This window comes from Phyllostomus discolor, chromosome 2 (genome assembly GCF_004126475.2).
Source record: "Phyllostomus discolor isolate MPI-MPIP mPhyDis1 chromosome 2, mPhyDis1.pri.v3, whole genome shotgun sequence".
Classification (NCBI taxonomy): domain Eukaryota; kingdom Metazoa; phylum Chordata; class Mammalia; order Chiroptera; family Phyllostomidae; genus Phyllostomus; species Phyllostomus discolor.
The window spans coordinates 132,010,357-132,029,965 of NC_040904.2; the positions used below are offsets into that span (position 1 = coordinate 132,010,357).

At 34.2% G+C, this 19,609-nt stretch overlaps 1 protein-coding gene across 5 annotated transcripts in view; it reads left to right on the plus strand.

Moving 5' to 3' along the window:
* ATP2B1 (ATPase plasma membrane Ca2+ transporting 1) overlaps positions 1-19,609 on the plus strand; it is a 127,189-nt gene that overhangs the window by 102,374 nt on the left and 5,206 nt on the right. For 2 of the 5 annotated variants that reach the window (XM_028531596.2, XM_036018587.1), the window contains exons 16-21: positions 6,511-6,702; positions 6,933-7,146; positions 7,597-7,808; positions 11,248-11,355; positions 13,298-13,480; positions 13,846-13,932. In XM_028531596.2, the coding sequence (XP_028387397.1) occupies positions 6,511-6,702; positions 6,933-7,146; positions 7,597-7,808; positions 11,248-11,355; positions 13,298-13,480; positions 13,846-13,932 (996 nt within the window). Of the gene's footprint in view, positions 1-6,510; positions 6,703-6,932; positions 7,147-7,596; positions 7,809-11,247; positions 11,356-13,297; positions 13,481-13,845; positions 14,000-19,609 lie in introns of all 5 variants that reach the window. The other 3 variants (XM_036018589.1, XM_036018590.1, XM_036018588.1) reach the window with 3 other exon arrangements.

Here is a 19,609-nt window from a genome sequence, read left to right on the forward strand (position 1 = left end):
TTGATGCAGTGAAATCTGACTGGAAAAGTGACTTCTTTTGAACAATTACAAGATCATACATTTACCTTGTACTCTGTAAAATATATGTGTTTATCATTTCATTTGAACCTTGCAACAATCCCCTTCAGTAGAAGACAAACTCAGAACAGTTATATGTATTAAAGTAAAAAAATAATTGGTAATTTTCCACTCAACTGAAAATGTCTCTTAATAGTAACTGAGTGTCATCATTTTATAGTTAATGTATATATATCTTTTTTGATAGGAAAAAAAATCTACCTTTACCCCTCACCATGTTCTCAGTTTAGATTTGACTATTTAAAGCACTAGAAAACTAAAGCATTTCATTATTCTTTTGTACTGGTTCTTTGGTACTGTAGCTATAGTACTAGTGAAACATTTACTATAACATAGATATCATGAAATACATATGTTTAATGATTGAAATTAGGTGGTTATTTTTTAAATCTATTTCTTCCAGTTTTTCAGGGTCAAAATGAATCTTTGTAACCTCAGTGCCATAGAAAATTTAACTGTTTAATTTTAATTTAGTTTTATTGTATTTTTAACCTATATAGGTCCATATTAATCCAAAACTCTGAAAACTAAAATTTCTTCCCTAAATTTGCAACAAACTCATTTGTCTGCAAGACTTCTCCTGACCTGATGTGAGCATGTTATTTGTCCCACTTAATGTGAACATTCACAGTCTTTGTAGAGATACTAATATGTTTTGTGGGGTGCTACCAACTTCTTGGAGAGTCTGTGATAGAAGTTATGTGCCTCATCTCATTATCTTTTTAAAAATCCGAGAGGCTGAATTCTGAAACATAGTCTGGCCCCAAAGGTTGCAGATAAGAGAATATTTTTATATACCAGTGTTTGTTTGTATAATTTGTCCTCCTGGTATTTTGCAACTAAAACAGGGCTTTAGCAGAACCACCACCATGGCGGCAGCCTTCCAAGTGAGAGAGTGAGGTGGGAAAAGGAAGGTGTATGGATACAGTGCTCTCAGCCATTAGTTGTGAACCCAAAGGTCCCTACCCTGCTCTTTCTGAACCTTATTACAGTTAGTAGGACTTTGGTGTGAGCTTCTGAAGACTTATGAAAAGTCTTGCTGAAGGGATAAGGAATATTTAAATATTTAAGTGCCGTTTCAACAGGCTTGTTGGCTGTAGGCAAACAGGATCATTCACTTTAGGAACATAAGATCACTCACTGCTGCTCCTGAGAATCTAGCAGGATTCTTCTGGCCAGCTGACTAGGAAGGCATATATGTACAATGCATTTTCAAACTTTAAAAAAACTTTCTTCCCAAAACTTAAGTGCTTAAGGCAGATAGTAAGGACTTTAAATAAATACAGGTGGATATAGTAATGTAAACAAAAACACAGTACAGCAGCTGCTTTGTTTGATTTTTTTAAAGAAGCCGTGATAATATCAACGTCTTTCTTTTTTAAAGGTAGCACAAAAAAAAATTCAATTTTTAAAATACAGAGAAAGAATAATTGCTTGGTGGCTTGGATTTGAAAGCACTTTTGTTCAAGCTTGAATGTTACTTTGATTGTGTATTTGTTCAGTTCTTCAGTTTCATATTTTAAAGCTGAAAAACAGAATTACTTATCTTGGGCTTTTATTAGATACCAACAAGAAATTGGTATTGATTGGTCCTTTCTAAACTTATCTCTTATTTTTTAGGCAGAAACAGCATTTTAGAACCCTAACTAGGTATACATAGAGTTACTGTATATGTTGAATTTAGCAAATTCAACATGAAAGTAAACTTTGCAACAATAAAATAAGATTTATGGAAGGACTCTAATGTGAGTACATTATTAGCTTGCAAAAAGTGATGATGCTGGCATTTCCCCCTATTTAGCCACTCCCTTTAGAATTTCTTTAGATAGCAAGTCTCCACAGTACATTTAAAATATGATTACTTTTTTCTATTATTATACAGTATTCCACACTTATTTTCGATTTTGCTCTCCGTGATTTCAGTTACCCAGGTCATCTGCAGTCCTGAAATATTAAAAGGAAAATTTTGGAAATAAACAATTCATAAGGTTTTAATTATACACTGTTCTGAGTAACATGATGAAATCATGTACCTGCCTATTCCATCCTGCCCAGGGCATGAATCTTCCTTTTGTCCAGTGCTACCAGCCTGCCAGTCACTTAGTAGCTGTCTAGGTTATCAGATCGACTGTCCTGGTATCATAGTGCTTATGTTCCAGTAACCCTTGCTTTACTTACTAATGGCCCCAAAGTACAAAAGAGTAGTAGTGGTGCTGGGAGAAGAGCATAAAGTACAACCAAGAGACCTTCAGTAAACTAACAAGAACAGTCATGTGCCACTTAACGACAAGGATACATTCTGATAATGTATCGTTAGGCCATTTTGTCGTTGTGCAAACATAGAGTGCACTTACGCAACACAAACCTAGATGGTACAGTCTATTGCTCCTAGGCTACAAGCTCATACAGCATGTCACTGTCCAAAACAACAGATTAAATCCAGCACGGGAGAAAAATTATGTAGTCAAGAGATGTAGTAAACATGAGATGTGTGGGGCTGCTGCTGGAGCAACATGGCTTGCTGTTTTATAGCAAACTTTTTTTTATAAATAGAAACAATGCGCTCTAAAATAAATAGAGAAAGTCTAGTATAGAACATATATATAAACCATTTATAGTCACTATCATTATCAAGTGTTGTGTATTGTACACAATTGTATGTGTTACACCTTTATACAACTGGCCCCTCAGATTTATACCAGCATTACTACCAACATGTAAGTAATGTGCATGTATGATGTTACAACAGCTACAGTGTCACTAGGCGATAGAAATTTTTCAACTTCATTATAATTTTAGAGGACCACCATCACACCACCATCATATATATTTGATCATTGACCCAAACATTTTTATACAGCTCATGGCTGTAGTTTTAACATATTCAGAAGAGGGTTTAGTGCTGGGATAATGGGATGTGAAGCAGGATTGACAGGGGCCCTATCGGGTAAGGGCCTTAAATATCAAGATAAGAAATTTGTTCTTTCCAAGAAAACATCTATCTGATGGAGTAAAATTGCTTTGGAAACACTGCATGTTAGCATACCGTTCAGAGAAGCTCATGAAAAAAGCTGTTTACTTTTTTTGGTGAAAAGTTTCTCAAACTTTTTTGATTATGGAACTAGTTTTTCTTAGTTTATTTTTCAATTATAGTTGACATAAAATATTATATTAGTTTCAGGTGTACAATATAGTGATTAGACATTTATATACCTTGCAAAGTGATTCCCCCCTTTAAGCCCTAGTACCCATCTGACTTGTAGATAGTTACTACAAGGTTGTTGACTATATTCCCTGTTCTTGTCGTTTACATCCTTGTGACTATTTTAATAACTGGAAGTTTTGAAGGAATTTAAACAGGAGTTTTGAGATTTGCATTTGTAAAAGACGAGAGAATGAATAGAGTCAGGGAAACCTCTTGAACGTAGATGTGTTAAATATATATTGCACATTAAAAGTAAAATATTCAGTTTGGGAGCTAGAGACTAAAATTTTAAATTAAAATTGTTCCTTCATTGAATATTTGAAAGAAAGGTTGATTTGAACTTTGTTTTTGTGTTTATTAAAACAACATATGCATAGCACTGAAGAAGTTAAATAGTTCTATAAGATTTAATACCTAAGTCCCCTACCATGTATCATTTCTCCCAGCTCATTTTTTGATAAAAGAAAACCATTTTAACTGTTTAGCTCCATATATCTAAATGACATCATTATAGTGTTTGTTTATTTGTTTGTTTGTTTTTTAAATATAAAGCATTTGCTACTGACTTTTCATTAAGGGAGAGAAGAAGTTAGCACTTTCATGCGCACACACACACACACACACACAAGCACACACACTGCTTTAGCCACCGTGCACATTCACACATACTGCCTGACATTATTCTGTCGTTAGAGTTATGTCATCATTTTGGGTAGATCAGTATAATTACTTTTATTTCCTTGTACAACTCTTTGTGTTCTCTGTATATTGCCTTTTTTATTTGCTTTCTTTTTCATTTTATTTATTTACTTTTGCTGAGTTTTTCTATGGTTTAAACCTAATTCATCACCAAATTCTCCTTTCATTGCATCAGAGACATCTGGCACTTTCCCCTGTTTCACCTTCTTAGAGATCCCTCTTCCAGAGTTCTGACATGCCTTAGTGTGGACTGGCTGTTTGCTAAGCCTGCTGCACAGTGGTATTGTTATTCTCCATTCCTGAGGATTTCCTTTACCTTTGTCTTACTTTGCATCTTGTATTTCCTAGACTCGACACCATAGTCTTTTGGAGTTTACTCACTCATGTGGTAGAGCTATCTCCTCCATTAGCTTCCTGGGAAAAGAGGTTATGAGAGTTAAACTTTTTCATTACTTTTATGACTAAAATTTCCATCCTGCCTTCAACTCTTGACTTTTAATTTGACGGTATAAAAATCTAGATTGAAAATTGTTTTCTCTTACAATTTTGAATTTGTTCCTCCATTGTTGTTCCATACTATTTTAAATTCAACCTCTTGGTGTTTGTTTTCTTTCTGGAAGTATATTAAGTCTTTACTTTGTTTTCCATTCTCTGAGTGTTGTGATGATTTGTATGAGAGCAGCTTTTTACTTTGAAAACTCATTTTCTTCAATTTTGTGAAATTTTCTTGTACTAATCCTATTTCCTTTCCAGTGTTTCTTTGTGGAATATTCACCAATTTTTAGACTTCTTAGACATATTATCTTGTCTCTTTTTTCCTGTTTACCATACCTTTGTCATCCTGCTTTATTTCCAGAGCCATTTTATCAACTTGTTTTTTATTTATGCAAGACATATATTTAATTCCAAGACTTGTTTTGGATCTCTGAATTTTTGTTCTTGTTTTAACATCCTGATCTTATTTTATTGATATACCTTTTACCTTTCTAAAGATGTGATTTTTTTTTTTTAATGAGCTTTTGTGTCTGCAGAATCCTTCTCCACTTTCCTTTTGGTTTAGCCTGTCTTCCAGGGTAGTGCTCTCCTAAAATGTCAGATGATCCTTGGTTACCTCTGCCTATTTGCTCATGTAAAGTTGGAAAGCTGGAAAACTTTGGGCCTATTGTTGGGATTTGTCCACCAGAAGCTTCTCTGTAAAGTGATCTGGATTGGCCATTACTCTTTTTACAGTACCTTGCATTACATTATTTTAGGTCATTTTCTTGAGGTGATCAGATCTTTTTTTTGAGGTTTAAATCTGCTACCTAGAGAGCAATCTGAATACTAGTATCCTGGGAAACAAGGAGGGAAAGAAAGATGATAGTCTCAATATTTATTAAACAGAGTTACTCTTAACCACTTTAATTTCAGTATGGTACCCCGTCCTCAACAGTGCTTAGTTCCCTTCAGTCCGGAAGTTCTTTGTCATATTGCCTCTGGTAAATTAGCTGGCAGTCTTTTGTCATGTCAGAGTGAGTGACAAATTGCCTGGCTGCATGGACTTGGGAAGGGGCTCTGAGGATCTACTTTCTTTTTATTTTATTATTAATGTATAACACACATACAGAAAAATGCCTGCGTGGTAAGTACACAACTGACTGGATTATCACAAATGAACAGACCTGGTCTGTGCAAGGCAAGGAACAGAATATTACCTCTACACCAGCCACCTCAATCACACTCACTTCTGCTTACTGTCCTGCCTCTCTGCAAAAATAACCAGTATTCTGAAGATGAATTTCATCTGTTTTTGAACTTTGTACAAAAGAATCATATATTGAGTCCAGCTTCCTTTATTCATTTTTGCTTGTGAGATTCATCTGTGTTGTAGATAGTGTAGTTCACTTGCTTTTTTTATTAATCTGTAACAATAATCTATCTCATTCTACTGTTTATGGACATGGTTCTTAGTTTGGACCTTCTAAGTATTTCTTCAGTGTCAAGAAATATGTTTTTATTCACACCCTGACCCTACTGCCTGTTCTACCTGGTGCTGCCAAGTCCTGAGCTTATGTAGAGAGGTCTGTGGCACAGAAAAAAGCTGTTGCCTCCTGTTGGCATAGGATTCGGTTTTCTGGGGAGCCTCAGTATTACTAATGTTACTCAGTATTTGGTTATCTGCTGTTTAGCATCTTAAGATTTACTTGCAGTATCTTCTTTCCCACTACCTTTGTCTTTATGAGTTTTTATTATTTTAAAACATCTTTTTGTGTGACTTTTGGAAGGAACTGAGGTGATGCCCACGTCCATTCCTCTTTTTTTAAACCCAATTTAAACTATTTTCAAAGCCTCCTTTTTTATTTTTGATTTCTCCTAAGAGAATTTCTGAGAGATGGTATCTTAGAATAACTATATTAACTTGTTTTACAGTAAAGTCTGTTATTAGTATAATGGTAAGTTTTTTGTTGATCAATTGACTATTATCCTTTTGAATATTTAAAAGTTATATTTTGAACATTTAGTATAATTCACAGAATTTTTCCTAATAGGGCATCGCTGGAACTGACGTAGCTAAAGAAGCATCCGACATCATCCTCACAGATGACAACTTCACAAGCATTGTTAAAGCAGTTATGTGGGGACGGAATGTCTATGATAGCATCTCAAAATTCCTGCAGTTCCAGCTCACCGTTAATGTTGTGGCAGTGATTGTTGCTTTCACGGGTGCCTGTATTACTCAAGTAGGTTCACAATCTGTTCATTAAAACTTGTTTATTTTAAAGCAAATATGTGTATAATATGCCTTTTTAAAGTACTTAAATATTTAAACAAGCCAAAGCTTAATATTTTAGTTTAATTAATATAAAGGTGCGATCTAGTTCTGTTAAGTTTTTGAATACAAAAGGCTTCCTGAAAATTGCTGAGTCTCTGAATAGCTGTGAATGTCTATTAGGAAACCTGTCTTTTCTAGGATTCGCCGCTTAAGGCTGTGCAGATGCTGTGGGTAAACCTTATAATGGACACACTCGCTTCCCTGGCTCTGGCAACTGAACCCCCCACTGAATCGCTCTTGCTTCGGAAACCTTATGGTAGAAATAAACCTCTCATCTCACGCACGATGATGAAGAACATTTTGGGTCATGCATTCTATCAACTTGTAGTAGTCTTTACCCTCTTGTTTGCTGGTAAGAATTCAGTGCCTGATAAAACTGCAGTTGTTTCTGTTACAACCTAGTATCTCAGATGTTTAAATGTTACAAATTTTTCAAGAACATAAGTTTTTCAGTCTTCGACTCCTCATTTACCCTTAATTTTTCCTTTTTTTCAGTGGAGGCTTAATAAATTTGGGGAGGTAACATGAAAAAGAGTGGGGGGAAGTAAAGAGTCCTGATGTCTTGCCCTGACTCTGCCACGAATGTAGATATGTGATATTGTGTATGTCAGCATAGTTTGAGGGCCTTTCGTTTGTTCATCTGTAAAACAAGAGAAAACTGGGTAATCCCATGTCCCTGCCAACTCTTTCTGTGCTGTCATTTGGGATCAAATAAAGGTCTGGCTAGGTTTTATTATTGCATACCTCTTGAAAATGTTTATTTTTATAATTATTACAAAATAATAATTTTTCATTCTTTCAGGAGAAAAGTTTTTTGATATTGATAGTGGAAGAAATGCTCCTTTGCATGCTCCTCCTTCAGAACATTACACTATTGTTTTTAATACCTTTGTGCTGATGCAACTTTTCAATGAAATAAATGCCCGGAAAATTCATGGTGAAAGAAATGTTTTTGAAGGAATCTTTAATAATGCCATCTTCTGCACAATTGTTCTAGGCACTTTTGTGGTACAGGTGGGTAATTAAAAAAGATAATTTAAAATTTGGTTTTTAAGTGGGAGATATTAGGTAAACAGGTGGCTTTTTCCAGAAATTACTTAACTACAATGTGTGGGACTTCTGTGTATTGCTTTGATGACATTTTAAAAGAGTTTTAAATATCATAACTCAAGCGAAAAATTGCACTGTCTTGGAATTCTGCATATGAGAAGAGTATGTTAAGCTGATACTACTTTAATTGCACTATGGTTTCTGTGGTTATGATACCTCACACTCTGATTCTAATTGTTTCGCTCTACATCATTATCAAACAGCATTTTGATGCTATTTAACCTAAATGTTATAGTTGACCTTCTAGGCCTGCTTAATTGCTCCCAGCAATTAATAGCAGTTATATTTCTACAGTTGAGTTTATTAAATAATAAAAGGTTTTGAAATGAATATTTTAAATTCCAAATGATTCTGAATAGCTGTATCCGAACTGGACATGTGAGTTTTTCATTTTATAATATTGTCAAAACAAGGCAGAGAAGAGAGTGGAGAAAGGGGTATGAGGAGTGGGACTGGGAATGAATAGGAAGCACTGAAAATTTTCCCATGTTCATAAAGATCACTTAAAGAACAAAACTATTGATCACTCTGCATATGGTAATTTTATGTAACTATGTATTAAACCTATGTTTTTATTATCATCTTGTATTCTACGGTACTCTTCTGTGTAAAAGATAGTATAGTAGAATCTGGAACCAAAACAGGTCTATGAATGGAACATAATCACACCAGGAAGTTAGTAAACACAGTAAGATTTCAAATTAAAAGTAAGCTTTTTTTTTAATGGTTTATTCAACCTTGTATACTGTGGATACTGAAACCAAAATCCTTGACTTCATTATTTCTATAAAAGTTATTTATGTTTTCAATTTCTATAAATTTTAAGAGGAATATTGCTTATTTGCTATATGGTTTCTGAAAGTTTTATTTAGATTTACAAAAAATCATTGCTCATGACATGCTCAAGTTTTAGCTTTTCCTGACTACAAAATTAGGTTTATTTGATCTGTTATTAAAATATGGGGATTACAGAAATTTAACTGCCTATTTCTGTATCAAGCAAATCTGTTTGGCAACTTAGTTCCCGACAAAGGCTGACACACCTAAAACAGTTAATGTGAGGTGTCATTCTTTAGTGCCTTATAAATACACCAATGCTACTCAAAGTGTGGGCCAGCCACTGGCCCACGGCCACTTTATTACAAGTTCACAGTGAGATAAGAAGGATGGGCCAGTATATAAATCAACAACTTCACTCCTCACACTGTGCATCTCAGATGAGTAGTTGTGTAATTTTTGTTTTTAGTAGTAGTAGCAGTACTGTGCAAATAGGGAATTGATTTGAACCCTAGTGGGTGTTCCTTATCCTCCTGTTACAGATTAACAGTTTGAGTATCACTTTTGTGGACTGTCAGCTGGGTAGGAAAACATGACCCTTGATTTATACGTATCTCATTTTGTTTGTTTTTAATACAAAATAGCCCAAGTCCGAATTATAGATCTGAGGTACCTAAATTGTACTTCAGTTAATTTCTGTCTCTTATTTACTAGCTGATTCTTATTTTTACTTTTGGGGGTTTTTTTGTTTGTTTGTTTGTTTGTTTGTTTGGACAGATCATGAAGTACATAATAATCCTATGTAAATATTTTTAATTTCTTTTCTACTTTGTAGCAATTGACACAGAATCAGTGGTTTCAAAGTATGTTCCATAAACACTAGTCTCTTGAGTTGCTCTTACAGTCTCAATAAGTTTAGGAAATACTGCCTTATTTGGAGATTCTTAAAGCCATATAACACGGTACTTATGAATAGGAACATAGGATTAAATCAGCTCTGGGCCCAAATCAAGGTGCTGCCTCAGTAGTTATGTGACCTTAACAAGCTACAATTTCTTCATCTGTGAAATGAAAATGATAATATTAATTAGGTCATGGCATGGAATTATTAAAGAATTACAAGAGGCAGTACACATGAAGCTCTGAGCTTAAAGTCTGAAAGGAAACACTCAAATCTCAGCCACTTTTTCTTTTTTATTTTTAAATTGACAATTCAGTGACATTGGGAAATCCTTCAGTTAATAAACCTCTTGAACTTCGTTTAATCCACCCCCTTACAAATTGAGAAGATAACACCTAATTCTAGGTTCCCTGGGCATATGGTAGGAAATGCTTCAGTACACTGAAATACACAATTGTGTAGTGTCATGTTAATTTAAGTAGTATATTAAAGAATATGGAAACATTTTTGGAAGTAAGTTCCACTACTAATTAGAAAATTTTATTTCTTCCAACTCTAAAATAAAAGATTATTATTTCTTATGAAACAAAACAACCAACCATATTAATCATTGTTTCCCCAGCATCTTAATATCCTTTTCACCCCCTCATTATACCAAAAAAATAATAATAAGGTAATGTTTAAATTTTTTTTAAAAAGTGAAAACACACATGTTTTTTTCTAGGCTCATTTTTTTGTTTTACAAAAGAAAATTATTTTAGCTTGGTATCTTTATAAAGTCCAAGCAAGATTCCAGTCATTTATCATCAACTGGTTAGGCTACTTACAAAAACAGTTGGGGCTCTGTCTGTACAAGTGTACAAATAACCTTGACTTTAAAGACAGTGGAATTGACAGATACATACATGTCACTTGAATTTGGAATAAAGTCCAGCTACAAAGAATGGAGTTGATAACTAATACTAAAATAATTATTTTTAATATCAATACTTGGCAGCCTGTCAGTTTACAAGAATTCCCATATATGCCACTTTAGTTTCTTTAAAATAGTTTCTTTAAAGTAAGTACCATACTATGAATTTTATTTATACAGATCATTGGACTTTTCTCTTTATCGGGGAGAGCAAATTTCTGAGGGTATACCACCTGAGTTAGTACATATTTCTAGAATTGCAAGTTGCTTTTTTTCCTCTTAGTTCATTTACATGTGGCCTATAGTCTAATTGTTAACAAGGAATGAATAGCAGTTAGAAGGAAAACAGATAAGATTGAATATTACATCCACTTTTCCACAGGAGTATGCTATCTTTGTGGAAAGGCATAAATTATTCAAAGCATTATACTAAATACAGGGGAATGTAATTTCTTGAGATTATACTGGAAAAAAAGTATAAAATTATCTTCCTGATCATGAGAATCATATTTTTAAATTTTTAACAAGCATAATTTAAACATGAAATACACCTACATTTACATTTTTGGACAGAGGGATTTTACTTTATTTCATAGGTCTTAGTTTCAGCTGTGAATATTATACATGTCACCATCAGAAATAATGGTTGTTTAGCTTAAATTTTAGAGGACACAAATTTGGGTAATTTTTGAAATATGTGAATGGTAAAATGTAAAACATTTAAATAAATTTACTCTTGATTATTCCTCCAGATAATCATTGTGCAGTTTGGTGGAAAACCTTTCAGTTGTTCAGAACTTTCAATAGAACAGTGGCTATGGTCAATATTCCTAGGAATGGGAACGTTACTCTGGGGCCAGGTAAAAATAACATTTTTTGTTCAAACCTTAAGTAATTTTTTTTTTTTATTTCTAATGTGTATCTTTTTAAGGAGTTCCGTACTTGATTCTGAGTAGTTGCCATTCTAGGGCAAAAAGGGCATTTAAGAATATGGTGTTTTAAAATGTGGTTTTTGTTTTTATATGTCACTTGCTGTTTTTTATGATCATACCTGTATACTAAAATGCTATTTAAATTTCTTACATATTTTTAACTTGTTTCATGTAACAAGTTTTATAGCAGTATTAGATAATACATTTGTAATTGGTTAGAATTCTAATATCTGTGTCTTGTGCTTTATAACCTATTTCTGCCTTTTTAGAATAAATATTTTTACAAAAATATAAAATATTGTGTACTTAAGAGCACATCTTTTTTTATACAGTTTAATCCAAAATGTAGCATATAAAAAATCTTGAATTTCAGTTTACATAGAGAATGTTACCATAAAAAATAATGGTATCTTGAAAAGTGAGCCACAAAAGGACATTTTCGATTATTTGGATAAAATGGCTTTAACAATATATAAATAAAATATAATTAAAAAGCCTGAAAAAAGATATACTTCATCTTTATTATAGGACTGACTTGCAGGTACATGACATTATTTTTAAAAGATAACTGGTAATTGTGTGGACATTGTTCATTTTAAATCCATGGCCACTACTAAAAAATGATAATCTATACTAATGTTTTCATAAATAAAGGTTAATATAATATTATGATATGTAACTTGTGTGAACTAATTTTTTGTTGTTCTGCAAGTCAGTCAAACCAAACATCCAGATTTTCCTTGAACTTAATCTTTATGTGCCTTTTATCTCACCCTCTTTTTTTAATTGTATTTCTAGGTTCTGAGGTTTCTCTTACTCATTTTGAATACCTAATTAATAGAGATCTTCTTTTAAGTAGGATCCATGCTTGGTCTACCTTTCTTTTTTGACTGCAATTCTAATTATTTTATAATGTTCTCTCGGGAATAACAGAGTCCCAGCACGTGTGCACAAACACACACAATCTGGCTAACTTCAGAAGAGGAAATCCTATAGATACATACCCAGCAGGCATCAGTTACCATCCTTGGTTGACATCATCTATTGAATTTAAGTGTGCCATGGTAGAAAGTACTGATTTGGGTGGTCAGAAGACTGAGGTTCTTAGTCACTCCATGAACTCCATGAGCAAGTCCCTTCTTGTGTCTCTGAGCCTGTTTCCCTCTGAGAAATTAGGTGGATAGAAATTATGGTAGATAGAAATTCTCTAAGCAGTTCTGATTCCAACTGCATACTTGTTTCCCCTTGGTAGCTCAAGTTCCTTAAGGAAGGGCTGTTAACATTTATAAGCTAATAGATAGTTGTTTCTGTTTTTGTATCCCTTGTTTTCTGGGGCATCTGTTTCTGTTTGATGTCTTTATCAATCAGTGTTAACCCAGATTCTTAAATGGTTGCTTTTAAAAAATAAATACTTTTCATAAACAAAACACTTTTTAGTTTAACTTTGAAGATTTTTGTAATGTAGGTATGTTTTTTCTCACTGAATTCTTATAGCACCAATGAAATATAAACTTCTTTTGCATCCACTAAGACACCTGCCATTTTAAATATAATTAATACGAGTTTAAGTGCATATATATGTCAAAGCATGGTATTATAATTTATTGTGAATGTTGTAAATAAAGTATGAAAATCAGGTTGTTTCCATTTAAGAAAACTTTCTTTTTACCATTCAAACTTAACTCTTTTGTGTAACTAAGAGAATGTTTTTTTATTCTGAGAAAGAAATCCTCTGGTGGACAGGATCTCAGTGCTTCATTGGTGAAGATAGTTGGTTACACTTGCACCTTTTCATACCCTTTGTACTCAAGTTGATCAGTTTACTTGTACTTGATAAGATTCATTTCAGGTTCTTTCCCCTGTGTTGTAGCTTATTTCAACAATTCCTACTAGTCGTTTAAAATTCCTAAAAGAAGCTGGTCATGGAACACAAAAGGAAGAAATACCTGAGGAGGAATTAGCAGAGGATGTGGAAGAGATTGATCACGCCGAAAGGGAGTTGCGGCGTGGCCAGATCTTGTGGTTTAGAGGTCTGAACAGAATCCAGACGCAGGTATGGGCCTGGAGAGAGGTAGGAGAGATGATGGAAATGGGAGCCAGCTGAGGGCTTTTGGACCTGGGGAGGAGGTTTGAACACACTCCTTAACTCCTTTCTAGCCTTTCCAACCCACAAAACTTATTACCTGGAATGAATGAAAGTTTTAACTGATCATGAAAGAATGTGTCTATATGGCCCTAAGCTCCTTTTTTCCTAGCTTTCCCCCCCTTCATCACAAAATACTACTCTTGCCTATATATCTGCTCTGTAAAAAGTGCCTTTTTTCTTTACTTTTTATATGTTGATAGATGGAATGGTCCTTTCTCTTGTTCTCTCTCTCTCTTGCTGAGCAAGCTGTCACAATCTCTGATTCCTTGCAGATGGATGTAGTGAATGCTTTCCAGAGTGGAAGTTCCATTCAGGGGGCTCTAAGGCGGCAACCCTCCATCGCCAGCCAGCATCATGATGTAACAAATATTTCTACCCCTACACATGTAGTGTTTTCCTCTTCTACTGCTTCTACTACTGTGGGGTGTGAGTGTGTGTTCCTAAGTGCATGAAATTAACATTTCCTACTTCACACACCTAACGTTTCTCATTTTCTCCTTAATGTTAAATTCATTGTTCAGGCTTTTCATAAAGCTTTCTTTTTGTAAAGTGGATTGAGACCTCAAAGTGTTGTCATTGTGGTTGTTTTATTTCTTGGAGGGCTAGATAACAGGTGGAACAATTGCAACCAAAGATTATATATGACATTTGTGAGCTTATCTCTATGCTAACTCTGATATGGGGAATAAAATTGGAGCTTAGAATTTGTGAAACTACTATAAATTTTTGAGTATATGCCTTCAAACATGTTTATATTGCATTGTGTCCAGAAGCATGTGATTTGAAACTGATCTAACAGAACCAAGAAATTGTATTTTTAAAGCTAAAAATGAATGTAGCATTTTGACTTGTATCTTATTGAAGTTGGAAAGTAAGTTATAAAAACAGCTCTCAATATATACCCAGTTGTTTGCTTTTTTAGCCTAGACTTTGGCCTTGTTTTGGATTTTTTTCTTTTGGGGGGTGGATAGGGGAAGGTTCTATGATATTTATATAGGCTTTTTTAAATTTGTAGAATCAAGTTAATTTAAAATTGTCTGTTATCTTAAGTTTTCCAAAGAAGTAGGGAAAGTACACTATTGATTAATTATTGAAACATTTCATGTTATACTTTCTATTAACCAGCTAAAATAACAAATTTCCTCACAGCTTATTGGTAAATGGTAAATACCCCCAAATCCTTTTAACTAATATCATCCTTACTGTGAATTAGGGTCTTGATTTTTGTTGTGGATTCTCAGTATAGTGGAGGCACTAAAGATATAAGCCCACCCATCCACACAGTCAGCTGTGCTTACCCAAGGTTAATCTTTGTATTTGGGCAAGAGACCTGTCTTTGCCATTTGGTCTTTAGCCAGTTAAGGAACAGAGGAACCTTGGGAAGCTGGGAGGAGAGGGTGAATTGAGGGAGAAAACAATGCATTTTTAAGGAAAACTGTTTATTCATTGTATTTTGGTTCACGGTTTGCTAAGTAATTTTGGTTTTTTATTTTTGACAGTGTTCTGCAAAACAGGCAGAACAAGAACTGTTTTATGTATCTATATCTCCCCATTTTACCATGAGAACTGACTTGGAGCTTAAATGATTTGTCCATAGCTAATAAGCAGAAGCAGCATGATGTAGAGCAAAGCACAGACAAGTGCTCTGAGGACAAACTGAGCCTGTAATGTTAGACAAGGTGATAAATGTACATATGTGGAAAGATAGGAATCTGTTTTTTAAACATTACTCTGCTACTACCTACCTGAATGAAATAGTATATGTAAATTGCCTGGCCTTGTGCTTGTGTCAGCTAATGTCACTTGCATCTTCCCCTCCCTCTATCTCTGGAATTTCACCTTATTTCTGGCTCTTGAGGGCATGTTACAATTCATTCCTTCATCTCCCTATCCTGTTTGTTTCACGTGTGGAAAGCCTACCATATGCCAAGGCTGTATTAGAACCTCAAGACATTACAGTCTAGTAAGGAAAACAAATAGGGCCCTTAACATACCCTGGGAAGTCAGGAAAAACAACCTGAAGGAAATGACTCCTGAGTTAATTCTTGGTAGAATTCGCTTAGTTAGGGAAAGGCTTGAGTGACGTACTTTGGTACTAAGAGAGTAATGAAATGTTAGGAGTTACGAGGCTGGAATGGATGATAAGGATCTGTTTGTATCTTGTAAGAAGGGTCCAAAATGAGATTTTTATCTTGAAAGAATCTCGTGCACTCAAAAGTTTAAATTTGAAAAATTTAAAATGAAGAGATAAGTTAAAAGATTAATACATGAATAATGCCCTTTATCATGATTTACCACTGCTTAATATCATGTGACATCTGCATTATTAATATATACTTTTCCTTGAGCCGTTTGGAAGTGGCAGATAGACATTTCATCTCTGAATACTTCAGTACATATCTCTTAAAAATAAAAAGTCTTTTATGTGACCATACTATATTATCACATCCAAGAAATCTAACACAGATGCCATTTTATCTAATATACCGTCCATATTCAGATTTCTCCAGTTACCACCCCCAAAATGTCCTTACAGCTCTTTTGAGCCAGAATTGAACAAATGCTCATCAACAGGTGTGTTAGGACTTTTTAGTCTCTCTTAATTTAGATTCATTTTTTCCTACCTTTATTTTTTAGGATATTGATTTTTTTTTTTAAATGAATCCAGGTCAATTGTCTTACAAAGTATCCTACATCCTGAGTGTCTTTGTTTCCCCATGATTAGCTCATGTTAAACTTTCCTGACAAGTTTATCTCCTGGGTAGCATGTATTCTATTTATTTTTATTTCAGCAAAATTTTAAATAATTGACTTTTTTATCTAGGGGGTGTCACATATGACCTTAGGTATAGTATAATTACTATATTTCTCTGTATAATTATGTTCCAGGCTTATATTAAATATCAGATCAGTCACCAGCTTTGTTTTAAGACATGCCCACCCTCACCTGCCCCAGTCTCATTTCTGATGCACAAGTGTGAGTGAGACCTCTGAGTTGCTGGGGCCAGGGTGATAGAGGGCATGTTTGTAGTTGTTGTGGCTTTATCAGGGTTTGAGATGCTTATTTCTTTATCCTATGTTCTTGCAACATAAGGAGGTATTGAGGACTGATTCATGTCCATGAGGTTATCATTGTACACTAAGAATTATATTGCTATTACCATAAATTTCTTCCAACTTTGCTGATGAAGCTTTATCTTAGGTGGTAGCACAGAACATCAGCCAATATATAGAATTAATTATTAGTGTTAATATGTGTAATTATTAGTGTTAATATGTGTATTGGTTTCCTTACTGTGTTCCTGCCCTAATATAGAACATTCTTAGAAATATCTGTGGATTTCAAACTTCTTTGACTGTTATTTGGAATCTTTGTTTTGCTACAGGAAGAAATAATAATTCATTTCTACTTAGTCATATACTAGGCTTGAAACATCTCTGAAGAGATCATCTTTTTTTAGTCAGATTTTTTTACCCCCAGAGATCTCTAGAGAAAGATTCTATAGTTTTTCTTTATTTGTAAAGTACATCATTCTAAGATCAGTCTTCACTATTAGTAAATTTTTTTGCTTGGGTCAATAGTTAAGCCTTACTGGAAAAGTGAAATGGAGAGAAAATCTGGTCTTCTAGGTGAAGGGTTGGTAAACTATAGCCTGTGGGCCAAATATGGCCTGTTGCCTATTTTCAAAAATAAATTTTTATTGGAACAGTCATGCCCAGTCATTTAAATATCGTCTTTGGTAGTTTTTGCACTATACTGGCAGAGCTGAGTAGTTGTATTAGAGACCATATGGCTCACAAAAGTTGTATTTACTGTCTGGTCCTTTACAGAAAATCTTTGCCACCCTCTATTCCAGATAAGTAAAAGCTTACACATTACAAAAGTAAGTCTTACTTTGAGGAAATTTGATGTGTAGTTACCCAACTTTGGAAAACAACCTAGAATATCCTTTCTTGTTGCTTAGTATCTTGTTTTACCATTACAGTCCTTTGTTAGTGCGCATAGTAAATATAATAATGAATACAAATTTCAGAAATGGGCAATATGTTGTAGAAGGTAAGGTATATCAGCTAGTAACTAAAATAGTCTCTATTTCTTAAATAGATTCTATTTAAAAAAAATTGGTGGTTAATCCAAAAGAACCTATGTACCCCATTGTTCATAGCAGCACAATTTACAATATCCAAGTGCTGGAAGCAACCTAGGTACCCATCAGTAAATGAATGGATCGAAAAACTATGGTACATTTACACAATGGAATTCTATGCAGCAGAAAGAAAGAAGGAGCTCCTACCCTTTGCAATAGCATGGATGGAGCTGGAAAGCATTATGCTAAGCGAACTAAGCCAGGCAGTGAAAGACAAATACTACATGATCTCACCTTTAATGGGAACCTAAACAACAAAACAAAGAAACAAGCAAAATATAACCAAAGACACTGAAATAGAGAACAGGCTGACAGAGACCAGAGGGGAGAGGGGAGGGAATTTCAGGGGGAAAGAGGAAGGATTTACAGGAACAAGTATAAAGAACACATGGACAAAAACTGGAGGGGCGGTGGAAATGGGAAGGAGGTGGGGAGGGCTGGGGGTTGGGTTGGGATGGGAGTAAAAGACAGAAAACTGTACTTGAACAATTAAAATAAAATCTTTAAAAAAATGGTGGTTTAGCAGGGTACATAGTTTTGTTTTACTACTTAAATTTAATATACTTAATGTAAATTGATCATTTTTAGTTTCTTAAAATTACTTTATGATTATGGCAGTCACTGATTTTTGTTGTTTGCCATATATGCTCCATGTAATGTTTTCCTCTGAATTTACTTCTTTAAAAAGACTGGATAAAATAAATAGTAAGGCTTGGATTGTCACAAATGGAACTTAAAAGTTACTTTTTATTTTTATGCTAAACTGAATTCTTTATATTATTAAAATAGTTTGCTACCTACCTAAAGTTTTGTGCACACAGTTATGCTTTTTAGTTACTCAGAATCACTACTGTACTGTGAGAATTTTACATATAGAATAGAGATCACAGCAAGTATAGGTTAGCTGAATGCCATGCCTTACATAGAGAGTGCTTTTTTATTTATGTTCTTTATAAGTAGAAAGTAAAACAAATCTGGTTCAGTGACCCCTGGTTAATCTAGATCTTACTGTGATTTTATCTAATATGAGAATTGTTCCTTGAAATCCATTGCTTTGGAGTGATTCTGAGCTGTCCTTTTATATATGTCTTGTCATCATGTGGCTAAGTAGCAGAGTCAGAAAACAGCATTAACCTCAACCTTAGGAAGTGTTTTATACTAGTGACATTACGTTTAAAGGTAATGTCCATATGTTCTCTTACTGACTTCCAAAGGACCTGGAATTGGGAGTCCAGGAAACTGGGCTCTAAGACATTTTGATGCTGATTGAGAGTGATTGGCAAGTCAGCTTTAAGAAAACTTAACTGTTTCTCTAGCTCTATTTAGCAGCATTGTCAGAAACCAAGTCAAATAAGCAACTTCAGGGTCATCTTGAGCAGTTCTCATCATCCATCAGATGTGCTGGCTGACCTTCCAATTTGTGTTCTCTGTTCCTACTGACCGCTGACAAGAGATACTCTTTTTTGAGGTTATTTTTTTTGTTTGTTTTGTTTTGTTTTTAACTACTTAGTTTATTATTTGGACAGTCAGGATACTTATTAAATGTCCACATATCTAAAAAATGTAAGATTTCACAATAAAAACAATTGAATGATTGTAATAGTATATTTAGTGAGCATTGTTTACGTATTTTATGTAAAACACTGTAGTCTTCGTAAATGGGGAATAAGAACAATAAAGGAAATTGAAAATGTATTTGCTGCTAATAGTCTGTCAAATGAAGAGACTCAAGTATAAACACATGAATAGAATAGAATAAACCAGCAAATGTTAACGTAGTAGCACCACAAGTTGGGTAGATGTTTACAGCTCAAAGTGTGAATTACAGGAAGGAGTTTTATCTTCCTCTTGGAGCTTGTTAGAAATGCAGGATCCTAGGCCTCTACTG